Source organism: Takifugu flavidus, chromosome 17, assembly GCF_003711565.1.
Source record: "Takifugu flavidus isolate HTHZ2018 chromosome 17, ASM371156v2, whole genome shotgun sequence".
Classification (NCBI taxonomy): domain Eukaryota; kingdom Metazoa; phylum Chordata; class Actinopteri; order Tetraodontiformes; family Tetraodontidae; genus Takifugu; species Takifugu flavidus.
In genome coordinates, this window is record NC_079536.1 from 5,652,052 (window position 1) to 5,670,951 (window position 18,900).

The 18,900-nt window shown below is 44.4% G+C and overlaps 2 protein-coding genes and 1 long non-coding RNA gene across 7 annotated transcripts; 2 read left to right on the forward strand and 1 right to left on the reverse strand.

The window, feature by feature from the left end:
- The first annotated feature begins 113 nt into the window (after positions 1-113).
- Positions 114-1,838, forward strand: LOC130514307 (uncharacterized). The gene is made up of 2 exons (XR_008946974.1): positions 114-770; positions 944-1,838. It is a non-coding gene; the product is annotated as an uncharacterized LOC130514307 (long non-coding RNA).
- nktr (natural killer cell triggering receptor) lies at positions 1,668-12,226 on the reverse strand. 5 transcript variants are annotated; one of them, XM_057013828.1, is made up of 17 exons: positions 12,108-12,226; positions 10,857-10,935; positions 10,680-10,754; positions 9,893-10,000; positions 9,700-9,744; positions 8,648-8,735; positions 7,849-7,878; positions 7,334-7,479; positions 6,882-7,086; positions 6,623-6,784; positions 6,460-6,541; positions 5,510-5,658; positions 2,859-5,432; positions 2,706-2,789; positions 2,572-2,631; positions 2,295-2,396; positions 1,668-2,210 (listed from the first exon to the last, which is right to left on the reverse strand). In XM_057013828.1, exons 2-17 carry the CDS (start codon positions 10,912-10,914, stop codon positions 2,147-2,149), a joined length of 4,032 nt encoding a protein of 1,343 aa, XP_056869808.1. In that variant the 5' UTR covers positions 10,915-10,935; positions 12,108-12,226; the 3' UTR covers positions 1,668-2,146. The 5 variants fall into 5 exon arrangements, with proteins under 5 accessions (XP_056869808.1, XP_056869809.1, XP_056869811.1 ...); XM_057013829.1 differs by lacking the exons at positions 10,680-10,754; positions 10,857-10,935; positions 12,108-12,226 and adding an exon at positions 9,350-9,373 and having other exon boundaries at positions 9,893-9,965; XM_057013831.1 differs by lacking the exons at positions 9,700-9,744; positions 9,893-10,000; positions 10,680-10,754; positions 10,857-10,935; positions 12,108-12,226 and adding exons at positions 8,372-8,397; positions 9,350-9,365.
- sec22c (SEC22 homolog C, vesicle trafficking protein) lies at positions 12,213-15,564 on the forward strand. The gene is made up of 7 exons (XM_057013839.1): positions 12,213-12,488; positions 12,861-13,048; positions 13,184-13,347; positions 13,437-13,616; positions 13,701-13,819; positions 13,930-13,995; positions 14,084-15,564. Exons 2-7 carry the CDS (start codon positions 12,867-12,869, stop codon positions 14,282-14,284), a joined length of 912 nt encoding a protein of 303 aa, XP_056869819.1. The 5' UTR covers positions 12,213-12,488; positions 12,861-12,866; the 3' UTR covers positions 14,285-15,564.
- The last annotated feature ends 3,336 nt before the right edge of the window (positions 15,565-18,900 follow it).

An 18,900-nucleotide genomic window follows, 5' to 3' on the forward strand; every position in this document is an offset into this window, starting at 1 on the left:
GCGGAGTTCCGAGACGACGCGCAATTCTCCCCAGTGGATTTGGCGCACATTCGGACTGGGAAGGACGCGCAGCCTGATGGCGCAAACGCCCCAGTGCGCTGCCCGTTTGCGCGCTGGGCGAGCTTGCACCCGGGTGACGTCACGCGGGCAAAAGGAGGGGGCGGTTGGGGCTTTATTTTAGTCATTTTTAACCTAACAGAGGGCATCGTAACTTTATTTGCACAATAATAAGCACGAACTTGTGATGTCATTTATCCACGCAAATCTCAACTTCTTTAATAACTGCAATAATTAGACATGACTAATTTAAACAGCATCTTGCCTAGTTATTTTTGATTATCCTGAATTTTTTAACATCCTAATTCAGGTAAGAATACATTTTTTTTTAATTTTGTAGTATACTTTTTAGAAAGCATATTTGTATGGCCTCCGTTATGAAATAAACAGATTATATGTGTTTTATAGGTTTAATAGCACTCCTACTATACACAGCGAGGGCAGTAATACTTTTAAAGGGATTCATTATATGTTCATTTTTGGATGCAACGCTGGTGAAATAGATTCATCTTGGAGCTACTCACCGTCCCTCGCTTGTATGGAGAGGTTCCCTTTCTCCCTGCCTTCATCATCATCGCCCTCATCATCAGTTTGCCTCGGTTTGACCTTGAAGCTGTCACTGTCAGGTTCTGACGAACGGGGCATCCTCCTCCATCGCATCGTTTACTTCTGCAAAACACGGAACAAAGACAGGGAACAAAGGGGTGAAAGAGGTCATTTTCATGCTTTAAAATGTGCTTCTGAATTAAAGTTATCGTTATCAAAGTCATTACATCGATTTCAACTGTCAAGAGTGGCATCGGTGTGATTTAAACTGGTGGTAAACCACACAGACGAAGCTTTATTTTGTCGTTTAAACATTCATCTGCTCTGTTTTTGGTTTCAGTGCCTGGACCTCGCTGCCACCGCTGACTCCAGAGCCGACCACATGGAGCACAAGTCGATATGCTCATAACAAGGTGGGGGGAAATTGATCACAGCCTGCAGCACGTCCCATTCATCACTTCCTGTCAGGGACTCAGACAGGCTTCAGTGTCAGCATGGAGGCAGTTCTTCAGCGCTGGGTCAAGCCCGGCCTCATGGACGCAGACCGCCATCAGCAGAGAGGTTTTTAAGATTACTCTTGATTTCTAAGACTAAGTGATATCATGTGTTTCTTTGATGAGCAGAAATGAAAAAGACTTAAGCTGAAATGTGAGGCAGGAGCATCAAGGTGCGTCCTCGGGGAGCCTTCACGTTAATCCGTGTGTTGTCAAAAATGGTTTTCTTTAGATGCAAATATGTAACCTTTCACACTCTTTTCCAAAAAGACATGAAAACCATAATCACGCCGGACTCCAACAGATCAAGCTGAATGTTTGACTGATGGATGAAAAAACAAACACGCATCGCCATACGAATATTTCCATCAAGAAATAATATTCACATCCAAATAAAAGCCATCATCTGTAATCTTTAAGCAGCAGAGGTGGATAATTGATGCGTGTCCTGCTGGTATTCTTAACCATTAACATTGGCTGCATTGTTCTTTCCGAACTAGAGGGGGCGCCCTAGAGACACGGGACAAACGCACAGTGGCAAAATCTATATAAAAAACAAGACGCAAGAGATATAATAGAGATATTTATTATAAACATTTAGAACTGAGTAAAATAAAAAATACTAGACTCTGGATGCACCATCAAGATTTGGACATCGATAAAGGAAAAGGAACCTAGACAATGGTGGGAAACTTCGTGTCTCAAAATAATCCAGCAACTCTTCACAAATAAGACACAAAAGTATACATTTAGACCTTATAGCTGTACATTTCAGTGTATTAAAACTGCTGTAGAAAAGGAATACACAAAACTAGAAAAGTATGAAATATATACAGTATACAGTAAAATTCTTCTCTCCCTCGCCAGCTAGTTGTTCTCTAAATGCAGCAGGCCCTAAACATCTTTGGATCAACATTTTTGAACATGTTTGCTATCCTTTTTTTCCCCTCTACAGCTGATGTGTAACAAGTAAGAGAAAGAAGTAAAAGTGAAGAGGCAAAGTTGCGTGTCAGTCGTGGTTTTTGTTCCCTTTCAGTGCATTTGAACTCTCAACTGTAGCGACTGCTGCGACTGTGGCTCCTGCGTCCGGAGGAGCTGCGGCTGGAGTACGACCTGCCCAAGACACAATCAGCGCACGCTTCAGGAAGAGTGAGAGGAGGAACGTGCCGGCGACTGGCAGGATGCGCCGCCTCTTACCGGGACCGGCGGTCCAGGCTCCTGTAGCTGTCACTGTGGCGGCGGCCTCGTCTCCGGCTCACGCTGCGGCTCCGGCTGGAGTAGCTGTCGTAGGAATCCGACCTGCGTGCGCGAATTTCATTATTTATCATTTTAGCCGCCGCTCAGCTAATGATAACTGACAGGTGTGCGATGTCCTGAAACTCCCAGTTCATGCAAAAGAAACACACACCTGATCCCTAATTTAGCCCCGATTAGAGTCGGATAGCTTTTAATGCAAATGTAAGCGTTTGCAAACCTGGTTCTCCTGCGGCGGTCATACGAGTTGCTTCTAGAGTGGCTCCTGCTGTAGGTCCGACTGATGAGAGGAGGAAGAGGAAGAGTTCAGATACGAAATAATACCTCCTGACAGTCTGTTCCATAGAGATGGACCTGTGGCTTCTATAACTCCTGTATGTGCTGCTCCGCGAATGCGTCCGTCCTCTGCCGCGCCTCCTCCGACTCCTGCTGTGGCTCCTGAAAAGGTGTTAGACATTCAGCGACGGTGCCTGCGCTTTTATAGATATCGAGTGATTCTCACTCCACCTGGATGAGTAGCTGGAGCTGCGGGATCGGCTCCTGGACCTGCTGTATGAGTGGGACCAGCCTCTGGAGCTGGACCGCTGACTGGAAACGGAACGAGACTTCCTGGAGACGGACCTGGACTTCTTTGGCGACCGTGGACGAGACGGTGCCGTTGCCTTCCCCACAGAGGGGGAGCTTTCCTCGCTGGAGCTCTCCTGGTTCCTGGGCCGTTGGTTGAGGCGCGCCGTCTTTCGGACCTCGTCGAACAGAGATCCCGGCCGAATGCGGCTTTTGCTTTTGATCTCCATCCTCACGCCCTGTGTGTTCGAGCTCTGGTTCTCTTGGACTTGGGGGTTAGTTGAAGCCACAGACGGCACCTTCGCATTCTGGACCGCTGACATTCCTTTCAGAGGTTTCCATTTGAAATTTAACGCAGCGCCGACAGGTTCGACGGCGTCCGCGTCCTCCGGCCGTCCACCATCTGCGGCGGTGGAAATGAGAGATGGCTGCTCTTTGCTCGGCATACCAGAGTGTTTGGAGGTAGGATTCAGGGTGGATTCAGGGGTATCGTGATTGGAGTCCTGACAAACCGAAGGGCCCACGACCTCTTGATCATGACCACAGATGTCCATCTCATCCAAAGAGTCCTGCTGTCTTCCAGAGGCTACATTAGCATTCCTGCTGGCTGACTGGACGTGAGGTTCTGTGTGCTTTGTTCTCTGCTGCCCGTGATTATCCTCTCTGGTGTTGTTTTTGTTTAAAGAGGTTAAATGTGGCTCCTTTGCTTTTAAACCGGCCGCAGCAGGCTTTTCCTTGACGGCTTTAGTCGGACTGAGCCTCTCCCGTTTCGATTCATCTTCTTCCTCCTCCTCCCCGAACTCCAGCGGCGGCTGCCAGTGGAACGTCTCTTTGAGCTTCTGGTGCTTCCTTTTTGATCTCTTCCCCTTCTCTTTTCCATGGTGCGAGCTGCTTTTTTCTCCTCTTTTGTGTTTGTGTTTACGTTTGGCCTTCTTCCTGCTCTTATGCTTCTCTGGTTCTGGGGACCTTCTGGGTCCTTGTTCTGACTGGCCGGAAAGGACGGCTGGGATCTTCTTCTCCAGCACGTCCGCGGCCTCAGACGCCTTCCTGTAAGCCGTGTAATCTGAATCAGAACTGGCCTCCCCTTCCTCTTTCTCAGATATGACCAAAGGCCTGGATGTGTTAAGATTTTCATCGCTTCCTGAATTCCATCCGGCGAGCGCCGCCACCTTCCTCTCTTGGCCAGACGGAAGGGCGCGTTTGGCCTCTTTCACCTGGGTTACGCTGTTGCTTTGACTCACCTTGTCGCTGTCGCTGTCCCAGTCAGAGGTGTGTTTAAAACTCTCCCCCGAAGACCTGGTTCTCTTTGAGACGCTGATGTCGGGACTCCTCTTCTCTGATCCAGACGGAGCATCTTGGCTGCCAGTACATGAACTATACTTATCCAAATATTTGGTTTTCCCCAGAGAGGGATAATATTCCTTCCAGTTCTTATTTAGTGAGACTGTCTTGTAGCTCTGTTTCCTTTGAGAGGTCTCAGAGTCTGATGGGCTGCAGGACGACGACCTACTGCGGTAACGATCATGTGACCTGGACCTACTGTAGCTTCTGCTCCTTGAACGGCTGTATGAGCGACTGTAGGACCTGCTTCTAGAGGACCGGCTGGTTGAGCGTTTTGATCTCTGGTCATTTCCAGACCCCCCCGGCAGAGACTTGGCTGTAACTGGTGTTTGAGATTTGTCTGTGATGCCATCTGCTGTCGGCCCAGAGGAGGAAAGGTTAGCCGCTACTTTAGCTTTAATCTCTTGAATATGGACATAGGAGGGTTTCCAGGGCTTTTGACCAGGTTTCCACCGGGAGGGTGGAGGGCTGTCACTCAGTGGGATCACGGGGACGCTCTCAGGAGGAGGGGCAGCAGGGAGTCTCAGGAAAGAGACCGCCGTGTTGTCTGGAGGTTTATCGGGCCCGTGGCCTGCGTTATGAGATGTAGCTTTGCTCGGTTTCTTCTTTCTCGGGGACCGGGACAAGCTCCTCCTCCTGGATGACGACCGGGACCTGTACCTGGATCGTGATCTTGTCCTAGATCTGGATCGTGAGCGAGAGTAAGACTGAGATTTGGATCGGGACAAAGAGTGACTCTGGGACCTGGAACGGCTTCTGGACCGTGAGTATGACCTTGTCCTCCCTCTGGATCTGGAATGACTGGAAGTGTATGATCTGGAGTAGGACCGTGAGTCTCTGTAAGACACAGAGGAGTGGCGCCTCCTCCGGCCCAATGACTGATACCGACTTGAGGAGCAACGGGATGAAGAACGGGATCTTCTGGACTTCCTCTCTGAAGTCAATGACCGTTCTCCCTCTGATCTGTGATCACTTTGCGCTTTGGTCTTGGAGCGCTTCTTCTTGCCATGTTTACGTTTTTTGGCCTTCTTCTTGTGCTTGGCTTTCTTCCTCTCTTTCTTCTGCGGTCGCCGCGGGCTGGACCTCTTCGAGCTGCGGTCTGACGAGCGCTCTGGGGAGCGGGACCATGCGGAGTCACTTCTGTCGTCCCATCTGCTGGAAGAGTGCTCGTTCAACCTGTTCGGAGGAAAGAAGAGTGATGCAAAAAGGGACCCAATCAAACGTGACGTTCTTAGTAAAGTCCGAAAAGCCACCTGTCCCCTTTGCTCCATCTCTCCAGGCTGGGCGGTTGATAGGCCTTCGTTTTTTTCATCTCTTCCTTCCAGTGCGGCGGCGTTTCACTGTCGCCGCGCTCTTCCACCGAGGCTGAGCGTGACTTGGAACGGGTGGGGGTGCGATAGCGCTGCGAGACAAATGAAATTATGTCGAAGCTTCACAGCGACGTTCTTCAACCATCTATCATATTTCATTTAAATGGAACACTTACGGTCCGCTTATATTACCGTACATCACATTCATATTAGCAATGTCTAATGATAATTAACTCGGCAGCTATGGAACAACCACTATCAATCAATCTTTTTTTCTATTCACTGCAGTGGAAATTAAACTATAAATTACAAAAAATACATACGGCTAATGCTTAGCATTAAGATGCAGCATAAAGTTTGTAAGCAAATTAACCCTATAACCTGCAGTCAGGGCTAATCGCCATGTACTTATTAATGGTTTCCCTCTTTGTCCATCTTGCACCTGAACCCAGTAAGACGGGCAGCAACCTCCTCTTGTTTTTTAATCACAGCAGATCTGTCACTATCTTTGGCTCACTACACAAACATCCTGATTCTTCAGTTTATTCTGACTCCTTCCTTTGCAAATTCCTCCAACATGGAAGGAATAATCAGCTCTGAACTTCTCCTGCTAACACTGTTGGTGCCGGCACATCCGACTAAAAATTAAAACGGGCTATGCGCACGTAATTGCTTTTAAACAAATAACAAATGAATCTCCCTACATTAGCATGTTAATGTGACAGCACTAATTTAAATACATTCATTATCTTCACTGCCGAACCAGCATCTCCACAAAGGAAGAATGAAACGAGAGTATTACTGTTTAAAGGAATTAATCAAAGGAAATTGGGAAACTAACAAAATTACTGAGGGAACAGACACCGATATCAGAGGAATTGATTTGAAAATACCATTGTCCCTCTGCCCCGAATCTTGCGTCCAGACTTGGACACTGCTGGTTTTTGGTCAGCAGAAGCTTCTTGCTTCTCCACTCTGAAACATTACACACCAAATTAACCAACAGTTCATTCCACAAGTTAAAATTTTGTGAATTCAATACAAACGGCGACTGACGTCTCCGTCTTGTCTTCTTGAGACGGCATGTCCCGTCGCAGCAGGAAGCGATTCTCAGGCACAGGTGGGATCTCCTCTGGCCGGACGACTGGCTTTTCTCTCTTCCCACTCTGCTCCCTCTCTCCCTCTGGGAGGTCTCTTTTCTCAGGGCTTTGAGCGCTTCTGGGACGTCACAGGCCAATGATTAGTTAGCACAAAAACTGGTTTGTCTTTCAGTTACGGCCATAAGGGTGTGCTTATGAAGAACAATTACACAGACCTTGGAGTGGAGGGCAGCACATCCTCCTTCTGTGACTCCCTCCTTTTCTTTTTGGACCGTTTGCTCTTCTGTCTCTTGTGTTTGCGATGTTTGAACTTTTCGTCCAACTCGCTTCCGCTTTCTCCCGAAAACACCTGAGACGACTTGTGGGAACTGAGGGATGAGTCAGCGGAATGGGAGGTTCGCTTTCTCTTGCCTTGGAGTACTGGTATAAAAGGGAAAAAAAACCTGTGTGTCACTCAAAGACGTGGCTAAAATAAGCTCATAATATAAGGTAAGAAACTGGAACCCAAAGTAATCCACACGCCTACCTTTATTACACACATCAGGTTAGCAGATCCGTACAAATGCAAACACTAAACTAGCACCCTTTTGAACAAAGACCACAGAATAAGCCCCAAACAAATGATTAGGACAACTGACTGATTAAGCTAATCAGTCTTGGAACCAACCATCGTTAGCAGATTTGGTGATTAACTGTCCACAGTCCACCACTCTCACATCAGCATAGGGTCTGCTAGCCGAATCAGTCTTCAGTCCCTCGATCTTCTTCACCACCTCAAATCCGGAGATGACAAGACCAAAGACAACGTGGACGCTGAAAAACAGGTCTTTGTCAATAAAGCTGACTGGTTTTATTTGGATGAGACTTTTCTGGACAAAGGAAATGCATCCCTGTGTATCTATCAGCAGCGAGACATTATGTCTAGCTAAGTTCAGGAGATTTCTGAGGCGTTCTGTTCCTGTTATAACCACTATAGCGTCAGATACTATGGCTGGTATCAGTTATTTTTGCAACCTTGATCAAAATGTCAGCTGGTTGGATATCTTAGATGTTGCATTAAAGACCAAATTTTGCATAATTTATGCTTGCAGACCTTTTAAAAATAATCAAAGCATTTTGTTGCATCATGCCGAAATTGTGCCATAAAGAAATATGAAAGTAGGTTTGGAAAGTAGGTTTTACCCGTCGAGATGCGGGGCCATCTTTGTTGTTCTGTTGCAAAGAAGCCAAAGAAGGTCAGTCAGTGGGAGTGGAGGGGTCATGGGGAAAAAGAGGAGAATAAAGGAAAAGAATTAAAATAAGAAGCAAGCTCATCAAAATGGGGATGTGACTGTGCCATTGGGAATCATCTCATTATTTCAAAACTGACTTCTTGATTAATGATGTTGGAATTTGAATAGGAAAACACCCACAGTGAGTCAGTCAATGAAAATCCTCGACCTCAGTGTGGTTGAGCACTTTGGAGCCAAAAGTCTGGATACATACACATCCCACCCTTAACCGTCCTTATTAATGCAGGACATTTCGCATTTATAGGGACATTTCTGCATGATAAATAAATCTGCAAGGCCAAATAAGATCAAGTCGTCCATGAATGTAATGCCAACACATCCAAAGCAAACATTCTGGAGATTGCTTGTAAACAACAACTGAGTAATAAAGTCAGGCGAAGAGAGAGAGAAACACAGCCATGGAGACACATTACCTTGGAAGAGCAGGATGCTAGAGTTTCTGTAAATTTTACACAAAAATGGCAAGAGAAAAATAAGGTAACACATTTGTAATTTAAAAGAAAATAAATCCATGTTTTCTCTGCACTAACTGTTGGGAGTTAGACTTTATATTCTACTTAAAATGGGGGGTTGGTTGAAATTAGAGAGGGACGGAAAGCAAAAAAATAAAACCTTAAAAGCAAATCATTCAGGGATCCTTCCAGTTAATAAGTGTAGGATTGATAATGATATGGTTTAATGTTGCTCACATAAAGAACTGTGAGCCGTTGGTGTCCTTCCCACGGTTGGCCATGGACAAGAGGAAGGCTCTGTCGTGTTTGAGAACGAAGTTCTCGTCTGTGGGGAGCAGAGATAGAGGTGTGGACATCTCAGCGATTATTCCCACACACATCCGGTGACATATTCAGGGAGGAACGGGACAAAGGGGAGAACGTGTTTAATCATTGCCTCTCCAACCTTCCCTTAAAGTTTAAATGGTTACACGTTACTATTATCTCAACCTTCGTCACGTCAAGGCTGCCTTGACAGAATGCTGGTATAAGAACATAAAAGAAAAACCACTCAAAAAACATCAGTGAATGCCAGTACAACCAATAGATCAATTCAGCCACGTTCAATATATTTCAAAAAGTTGATTTACTCAAATACGTACCATTGCATACATAAAAAACATAAAAATTCAATCATTTCAAATGTATTTGACTCCACAGTTGCACACAACGACCTGAGGAACCTGTCACCTTTGTATAACTATAAGTGACGGCAGCCGCACGTCTATAAATACCACATATGTGACATTAAGGTAACCTGAGCAGCCAGAGGCTGGCAGGGAGGCTGAAAAGAAAAATTAATTAACCTGCACCACTGCAAATACTTGCACTGGTTTAAGAGAGAGGAAGATGGTGGGAACAATGTTGACATTGTGTTACTGAACTGTGAACATCTCTTACCTTCTCATTTTGCAATAGACCCCTCTATAAATAAAAGAATATGTTGAAAGTTTTAGGCAGGAAGATTGTAGCTTTGAATAAAGAGAATGCCTACTCTCCATGCTGATTTGACAAAGCCCACTAATGTTACTATTTAAAGTAGCAATTAATGATTTAAAGGTTAAGGTCAGCAGAGGTAAATATACTGTACAGAAATACAAAAAATAAAAAATAAAAAATAAAAAATAAAAAAAATCACCAAAAAGAATCCACATGCAACTTTACTTTTCTCATGCAGGTGTACTGTAGCTAAATCAGAACCCTGTGAGTAAATCCGATTCATAAATGTTAATTAGAAAAAGTCCCATCACCTTCAAAGAAGCCACCGTATATAGACTCTCCTCCTCGTCCGTTCCCTGCAGGGATAGAGAGACGTCCAGTTAACCCCACATTACAGATGAATAAAAGTTATCTCAGCAGAGGTTTGGGCTTGGGGATCTTAAAAAGAACAGTTTGATAAAGTGCAAAAGAACTTTGAGGTAATCCAGTGAAATTGTTTAGTACCTTCGGTGAAGTCGCCTCCTTGGATCATAAAGTTCTTTACTACTCTGTGAAATGTGGAGCCTTTGTAGCACAGCTTTTTCCCTGTGATCTTACCACTTCCCCTTTCACCTGCAATTTGATACAAGTTAGCCAAGATGGCAGCAATCCTGAATGCAGCCAGTTTATCCTCAAAGGAGTGATGAAAAGCTAGATGTGGACTGACAAGCCTTGTTCTTTGGTATTCTACCTCATGTGAGGTGACACGGCCCGACATTCCTGGGGACAGAGACGTGCTTGTAGCAGCGAGCCTCTTAGGTTGCTAATCTTTATTCCCAAAAGGTTTGAGTTTGAATAGTGTCAGCCAATCCGTCCTACATCGGCGTGTGAGAAAGCCGCCGCCTGATGGGTGCATACGACTGTGTAATGCGTATGTATTTACAGGAAAGAGCTGAGCAGCCATCTCTCATCGCTGCCCGTGTCAGCACCGTGCTCCTGCCAGGCCAGGGAAGGGTGAAAATGAGTGGGAGGATTGATCTGCAATCTGCTTACAGACTTACAGCCATCTGTAGCCAGACTATCATTACAATGACACGCCGTGTTGCAGACGGTACCATGAAACATCAAGTGAGGCGTTTGCCTTCCTCAATTTATCACCAAAATGGGCCATTTCGAGCATAAAAGTGTTTCATTCTAGTGATTATTTTAAAACAGGGGTTTGAAGCAAACACACCGGTTCCCTGTAATGTTTTCTACAGTCCACACTTCATTTGCACACATTTCACAAACGGAAACAGAAAACAGAACTCACCCGTGCACAGAGAGAGAAAGTTCTTACAGGTCTTGGGACAAATTTCTGAAAAGAGCTGAAAGACTATCCGCCCAACTACAAATACAAGACAGGAATATTTAAATAAATAACCATTTTGCAAAAAACAATTTGTTTTTACACCTGACCGCGGTGATAAAGACGATGTTAAACTCTTACCTGGCTCCCGGTTGAGCTCCACATCAAAGTAGCACTGAGGATGGTCTTTCACCCCCATCGTGGTCAAACTGCGGGTGACCTAAAATAGCAGACAAAAGCTGACAAAAACGCCAATAAAGCAAGATCCTCTTCTTTAAAGAGGCAGGAAGCACCTAATTTGGTGGCGCAGCAGTGCAGAGAGCCTAAAATACAGTGAGGGTGGATAGAAGCTGAGAGGGGTGGAGAGAAAATGTTCCGAGGGAGGGCGAGTGCCACAGAGAGGCCCGTGGGGAAACACACTGGATATGCAAATGCACGCAGAGGTCAGGGTGGCTCTCACACTGTACCCGCTCAAGTCTCTCCTTGACTCACTGGAACATCAATATCACACTGCACAAGCAATAATATTGCAATGATGCAGGGATTTTTACCTCCAATTTAAGACTGTATCAATGCAGCAATGTACGTCAAACGTGACGTGTGAGTGAATATGAATAAATTCTGTAAAGATACGACTCCTCGGTTTATCAGCATGATTAAAAGATACATTTGTATGTGCAACGAGAACAACAACAGCTATTTAATCCTGGAACAAGGTCACTTCTATGTGGTCTTTTAATGGAAGGAATATACTGCTTCTTGGCAGGATTTAAAAGACATTTGCTGGAAAACCTGATCTTCATAAATTGATTCCCTTTATAAGACAAAGGTGTCTTTGGGCATTTTCGTCGCTCTTTAAATAAAAAATATGTATTTAATGAGCTCATTTACTGTTTTGACGAAAAGAATGTTGGCGAGGAAATCACGGTATTTGAACGTAACACCGAGTTATGAGATGTGTTTACGATGGAATCTAACACAAAATTATTCCCCGTTTGCCTGCAGAAATTAGTTGGTGAATGAGATATGAAGACAAATGTAACAATTAAAGACAAAAGTTCAAACCATACTTAGAGCTGAACCAGTGGGCTAGCAATGCTAACAAGGACGCTCATATTTGGACATCAATATTGGCCTTTTTTTTTTACTTTTTACGACTTACGAAACACACTTCAAAACGTTCAAAGCGTTGCTAAAGTCATTTTTAGTAATTCAGCTCCACTGCTAGTCAGGAAAAGCGCAGTTAGGTATCAGGGTTAACATTATGGTTGTGCTAAGAGCAAGATCAGCGGCCGGTACGGTGGAGAAACATTTAGCACAGAAACATTTATCTCTTGCATAAATCAGCAATTACAGCCGGACTAAACGTATAAATAGCATGAGCAAACTAACCCCAGTGTAGCCACTAGTCGCGGAATACCGTCAATTAGCCCCGGAGGCTAACTTCCATTAATAATAAACTGGCGTGCCGCAGTACGACTCATTTCCGTCTCACCTTTTTGGTCCTTTCGAGTCTCCGTAGAAGATTTGTTGTGGTTTGTTGTTCAGGAAGAACAGTGCAAGTTAGCTCGTTTGGTTAAAGTATCCCTTAAAATACTGGTCTTTTTCGTTTAAATTTTAACATTTAAACAGTATAAGCTCACACAGGCTTAACGCGAAATTGATTAGCGTGCCGTGTCCTTCCTGGTTTTAATTTTCTTTTGAATAATGATGTACTCAGCTAACCTACATTAGCTAAACATCAAGGTGCAGCATGAAAACTATTATAATGAGGTGAGAAAACTTCACTACATGGTTATTAGAATTGTTTTCCGAGTGGAAAATAATGCAGAAAAGGGAGTGTGTTCTCATTAAGTCTTAACTTTGCAGTTGTTATTCTCTACCCCCGTCAATCCCGCGTTTTAAACGTGCAGTAATATCGATCTTAATATAGACAATAAACTACGGGTGTCGGTCGCATGTGGGGGAAATTAGCTGCTTGTTTAATATTCAATGTCTTAATTGCAATATTTACATTTTAGTATACCTATTTTTCTATTATTGTTTTCTAAGGACAGGTGAGATTTATAGCTAGAGAAAGTGACAGGTTTTGCAAAGCACTCACAGAACTGATCTTTTCTTTTTCTTCTTTTCTGCTGGGTTTAGAGGATCATGTCTTTGATCCTGTTCGCTTTTGTAGTTCGGGTCAGGGATGGACTTCCCCTGTCAGCCTCCACAGACTTTGAACACAGCAAAGAGCTGCAGGAACGGAAGCATCAACTCAGGACCATCAGCAAGACGCTGGCCCGTTTCCCAGACAAAGGGACGGTCAAGGGCCAGCAGCTTAACATACAGTGAGATCTTGTTAAAAATCAGGCCTTTTCTGTGCATATAACGAAGATGATTCTATTTGATTTATTTGGCAGGCTTCAGTATCATGCTGCATATGACTTATTGACTAAACACCTTTTCTCCTCGCACCTGTTCAGCTTCGTCTCTTCGGAGGGTGTATCCTACATGACCGTGTGCCACTGCAGCCTCCCCATTGCTAAAGCCTTCTGCTTCTTAGAAGATCTCCGCTGGGAGTTCACAGCCTGCTCCAACAGTGCCGCCATTGCCTTGGCAGACAGGCCCTATCTATTTTTGGAATTTGGTGAGCAGGGAGGAATATATTCATCTAGATTTTGTGCTTTTGCACATTGTTGGCCTTTTCACTGTGCTGACCTTGCGTTGGTCCGACAGACGGGACCATTCAGAAGCTGAAGCAGCAGTACAACAAAAGCGGCGGCCCTGCTCTGGAGGTGACGTTGATAGAAGTCCAGAATGAGTTGTTGATCCATCCACCACAAGTAATCCAGCTGGAGGAAGTTGAGCTCGCCAATGGCATTGAGAATGGTCACGTGGACCAGAGTTCCGGATCTGGTAAGAGACAGCATGTCTTCGACACCATTGATAGACCTGAACTTAGATTGTCCATGTGTGACCTCCTTTGTTTTATCCAAACAGTGCAGAATATAAGACTGGAACCAGTGACAGCTGCGGGCATCCTCTCACTGGTCCTTAACATCATGTGTGCTTCCTTGAATATAATCCGTGGCGTTCACCTGATAGAATACAGTTTCCAAGTAAGCGTAACTGGGAGACACAAATCTAATGATACACCCAAAGGTCCCACCAGCCATTATTTGGAATTATCTGTAAAATAAATAAATGCGGTTGTTTTCACCACTCCCAGGATGATTACGAAGGTATATGGAATGTCGTGGCATTTTTTGGGGCATTCGTCTGCTGCGTCTGTCAGGTAAAAATACGCCACCATCCTTATCACACGCCACAGACTGAAACCCAGCCGGGTGGTCGTCTCCTCACGCTCTCGCCCGTGTCCACAGTGCCATCTGTATCTCTTCCACTCGGCCCTGAAGAAGCACAAAGCCTCGGCCCTGTGGACGGCAGTCGTCCTGTGCAACCTCTATCTGGTCGGCCTGAGGAACCCGCTGCAGCTGATGTTCCACGTTGCCGTCGCCTCCCTTTCCACCTTCCTCACCTTTACCCGGAAACTCCAGGACAGAAGCAGCGACTGCGGGGTGTGAGGAGAGGAGGATGGGTTCCCTGCTGCATCTCTCTCACTGGGACACAGTAAAAGTGAAGCCAGAGGGTTATTTTAAGTAGATGTTTATAATTACAAGGCATTGATTTAAGATCCACAAGAGAACAGAGTATTTTCGGTTCTATTTGAGTTGTTTGGATTCTTACAGACAGCAGATTCTTCTCTGATCATGTTAGTTATTCCGTGGCTCCGTCCAGGTGACGTCTTTTACAGAAATCTGCGTTGAAGGAAAACAAGGTGTCAACGGAGGATCGAGTCACGTCAGCTCCACTTTTAGCAACGATGAAGACAAATGTACATTTGTTGGATTTTGCCATATTGATCTTGGTGTTGTCAGACTGTCAGACTACAATTGAGAATGCGGCAGCTCTGATTTTAATGTTCAAATGTTTCTGGACTATTTGGAATACGTGTTTTTATCTGGGAATTCGTCATCTTTGAACGTGCTGCATATCTGCTTCGGCTAAAATGATATCCTGCTTTTTGGGGGTGTTATTGCACTGTAGATTTATAGAAATGTAGTAATTGTGTAAATATTTGATGCCCATAGTGCTGCTAAATGATTTCTCTTTAAGTTTACACTTTATTTTTTAAGATTCTTAGGGAAAATGCTTGTTGTCCTTTAATTCAAGGGGATTATAATATTAGTTAACACTGTCCCTGCAGTTGCCCTTTTTTGCTTGAAATGATTTTGATGAGAAAATACAGGTTTTTATAGTCATAAGTTAATTTTTCTCTGATTACTGTGTCCTGATATTGAAAAGGTTTAGGATCCATTTGATTGTACCAATGAAATCCCAGCAAACAACGTGCTTTCTAAACTCTTGGAGAACGTAACTGGAATTTGTTTTGAAGATAAACTCCTCAACTCAGAGCAGAGTTGTTGATAGTATTAACTGTAAAACCACTGTCGTTAAATAAAGGACCAAATAAGTGGGGAAGGCATTTTATAACTTGACATGAACATGAAGGATCCATCTTAATTATAGTGCACAACTGAAACAGTGCAGTTCCTCTCCCCATTTTCTGTGTTATAGGAACAATAATGCAGGTGTTGCTCAGTTTAAAGGGTAAAATTGAGCAATTTGTATCATTATATCCATATAAACTTAATCTAATGTTTTGTGCGACTGCAACCTGTTTGTAATAAGGGGACATAAAGTAGCACATCATTTGTGATAAGTGCACTGGTGATCACAGGGCTTTACTCTTCCTGCTTTATTTGACATACTGACATTTCATTAATAAACTGTCATTTTTTCACGTGTGTGCGGTTTATTTTTATTCAGAATTAAATGAAAGTTGACTGCAGCGATGTGGTGTGATTTAGCAAATCAACAGCAGGGGGCGCTCGCCAACAGCTCCACAAACTAACTTCATTAGGATTCCAATTAACAACAGCATCAGCTCTTCTTCCTGGGATGTTCTTAGGCCTCAAAGCAAATTCTTTCCTTTTTTTGTTAAACAACTGTTGAAAAATCAGTTTAATAACTACAACCTTTCTGCTAACGGCACAAGGTGATTTCAATCTTCAAACTAATGGAATGTGGAATGTTTTGGCACAAAGGATCTTAATGGAAAAGAAAAAATGATTTGTTCATTTGTTCTCAACTTTCTTTCAAATATAATAAACATAAAGCATGTCCAGAAGTGAAGGGATGTTTTTCCCCCTCAATAACTGAGTTTTGTAGATGCAAACACACCCTGCTGTGTCCCCAAGCCCTGAAGTTTGGGTTCAGAGGGATGTATTGTTGCCTCCCATTCACAGCTGTGTGAGTTTTAATCCTTCAAGGTGCCAAGGACTCACAAAAAGTCAACAGAATTGTGCTCTGAGAAACCACATGCAGATAAAATTGTCCGACAGACTTTAGAGCTACAGCCACATCACAACTAATGATTCTAACAGCGTCCACGTCCCCACCCCAACGTCGGACCCTGTTTGGGATCTGCGGTTCAAACAGCGGGAAAGCTGTTTTCAAGTCACATCCTAAATCCACATTTCTCAGGAAAAAAAAGAATTTGTTCCTATAGAGTCAATATAAAAACTCAAGATTTTCTCCATTTATTTTAAGAGAGAAACCTTCAAAAGAGAATAAATAGTTTTTTAAAAATATTTGTCTCTGAGGTAAGTAAGCTTGAGATTGAATTGAGCTGTTGAAATTGCCACTAATGCCCGATGATAATTGTTGTTTTATGCTGGTGAAATAACATTCCAGTCCTCATTTAGGCTTCAAGCACTGGAGCACAGAGACAAGATCTTCTATTAATTCTCTTCACACCAGTGGAGACACTGAAGTCTAACTTTTCTTTAATGATGTTTCATCTAAACCACTGTTAGCATAAATGGCACCAATTAAGCTGCTGCTGTATTCCTGCCGAAGGCCTCAAAACCTCTCAAACATGTCTAACAAGGGCTTAATGCATGTTTATCAAGCTGCTATAAGTAAAGGGTTTATACATAATGATGTTTGCAGCCTTTTTCTGAGATTATACAGGTAAAACACAGGCTCCCAACGAACATTACAGTAAACAGACTGTTTCTTTGTGTTACTGGTAGCCTGATGAGTACTCGTCCTTCAGAATTAGACTAACAAATTTGGTGCCTGTCCCAGCCGACAAGCGCTGAGCGGCAGGAAAAAACACCTCAGGCGCATCAGAAAACAACGCGTCTGTGCGTTTGTTTGCATCGACAGTTGAGTTTTCTGGATAAAAATGCAGAAGATGAGGGCAAGCCTTTGATTAATGGTCCAATGTTGAATATCAGGGTTTCTTAGATGGACTTTTTGGATTCGGAATTCATCCAACACACCCCTGAAAAGGTGCAGACAGTGAGCTCAGCACGTGGGCCTATTAGTCAAAAGGTTAAAACTGTTTCTAGGCATTTTAATTGGGTGACTGGAAACGTCGTGGAGACCTCTCGGAGAGAGCTTCTAATTACCCCCGAACCTCAAGGTGAGTCACTCTGGTGCCCACACAGGTATTTATTCTTCTGTCTCACGGTCTCTGACCACGTCGCTGACTCGCAGTGTCCACATTAGTGTTTTCTATCAATTTAGAACTCATATTGACATTTGGGTCCCAGGGCCTTAGGTGAAAATATTACAAATATGAGGATTTGAATTACTTTTGAGATCACCTCTCAGCTTCATAAACAAATATTGGGTCTTTCAGACAGGAAAAAAAAGCAGCGAAGAAATAGGTTTATTGAATGTGTCTGTTGCCCCCTAGTGGCTGATTTGACTATACGGATCTTCATTCACGCACACACGCAAAGTTCTGGCTATTTTATATTCGTCTCTGTTAACCGGTTAATCATCATCAGCCTGATGAGCATTTCCCCCTTCCTAATCATCCCTGCTAATGATTCTGTACATTAATTAAAATACACACATCACGGTGAGGGGTTGCCATGTGAACGCATCCACCCGCTTCAACTGAAGCGTGCGCTCAGAATGCGTGGGAATAATATGCTGTCGATCGTCAGGGGTGTGAAATGGATCGCGAGTTAACTGGATCTGAAGAAAACACACCAGTGTTATATTACATATTGTAGAACTTTGAAAGGAGTGAAGGGAAATCCAAGATTTATGAACCTTGGGTGAGGTGGCAATTCTGTGGCGCCCCTGTGGGACTGTCCATGTCCTCCAGTAGGATCTACATCACATGCAGCTTCTGATAAAGACCCAGTTTGATCTTGTACATAATAAACCCTTGTTTACATTCCAGATGGGGATGTGAGTCAAACAGATGATGCTGATCAGTGCACGTGGGTTTGTGCCCCTACCCCATTCTTATTCAATTCTCCTCTCCTCTCCTCCTCTCCTCTCCTCTCCTCTCCTCTCCTCTCCTCTCCTCTCCTCTCCTCTCCTCTCCTCTCTCCTCTCCTCTCCTCTCCTCTCCTCCTCTCCTCTCCTCTCCTCTCCTCTCCTCTCCTCTCTCTCTACCCAGCATCAGCAGGAGGGTCCCCCTACACGAGCCTGGTCCTGCTCAAGGTTTCTTCCTGTTAAAGGGGAGTTTTTCCTTATCTTAAGAACCAGTTTCTTGGTTCTGAGGTCTAACCCCAACCCCAGGTCTCAGGTGACCCACCACTGTCACCACTGGTGGCCTCGTGCTCTCCTGTGCCTGACGAAGCCTCATTATAATGGAAACAGTGGAAAACAGCGACAGCCCTCAGTTCAGCCGAGTTCTTAAATAGCAACAGGAAGCGTGGGGGCATATACGTCCAAACAATCTCCAAACAAAAGAGGAGCCACAAATTTCACAGCCCGCGACAGTCCATTCAGCACCGCCGGGGGCTCCCAGTCCAACCGGCCCAACACAATGCAACCACTTCACCACAACATTCTCCGAATGCCTGGCGATTGGTATTGGCCCCAATGACATTCAAATGTGACATCAGGCTTCCTGCCATTGAACAAACGTGTGGAATGGCTTCCCAAGCGTGTTTCACAAAGGGATCAAAGAGACTGGCGGTGTGCGTTGGCGCTGACGGGTCGGCTTAAACACAACCGGGTTAGTGGCGTTGTGATAACGTGTGCTGTTCGTCAATCACGAGCGGCGGTTCAAGATGGCGGAATTGAGGAGCGTCAGTACGACACA

What these genes read in the sequence shown, in the direction of transcription:
- nktr (XM_057013828.1), bottom strand. Translation starts at nt 10,914, where the DNA reads ATGGGGGTGAAAGACCATCCTCAGTGCTACTTTGATGTGGAGCTCAAC. An exon ending in CAAGAAGACAAGACGGAGAC is followed by an intron (nt 6,542 to 6,622) that starts GTCAGTCGCCGT and finishes GTAATGTTTCAG; the next exon opens with AGTGGAGAAGCAAGAAGCTT. An exon ending in AGGAGTTATAGAAGCCACAG is followed by an intron (nt 2,632 to 2,705) that starts GTCCATCTCTAT and finishes TCCTCTCATCAG; the next exon opens with TCGGACCTACAGCAGGAGCC.
- sec22c (XM_057013839.1), top strand. Translation starts at nt 12,867, where the DNA reads ATGTCTTTGATCCTGTTCGCTTTTGTAGTTCGGGTCAGGGATGGACTT. An exon ending in CTATCTATTTTTGGAATTTG is followed by an intron (nt 13,348 to 13,436) that starts GTGAGCAGGGAG and finishes TTGGTCCGACAG; the next exon opens with ACGGGACCATTCAGAAGCTG. An exon ending in GGACCAGAGTTCCGGATCTG is followed by an intron (nt 13,617 to 13,700) that starts GTAAGAGACAGC and finishes TTATCCAAACAG; the next exon opens with TGCAGAATATAAGACTGGAA.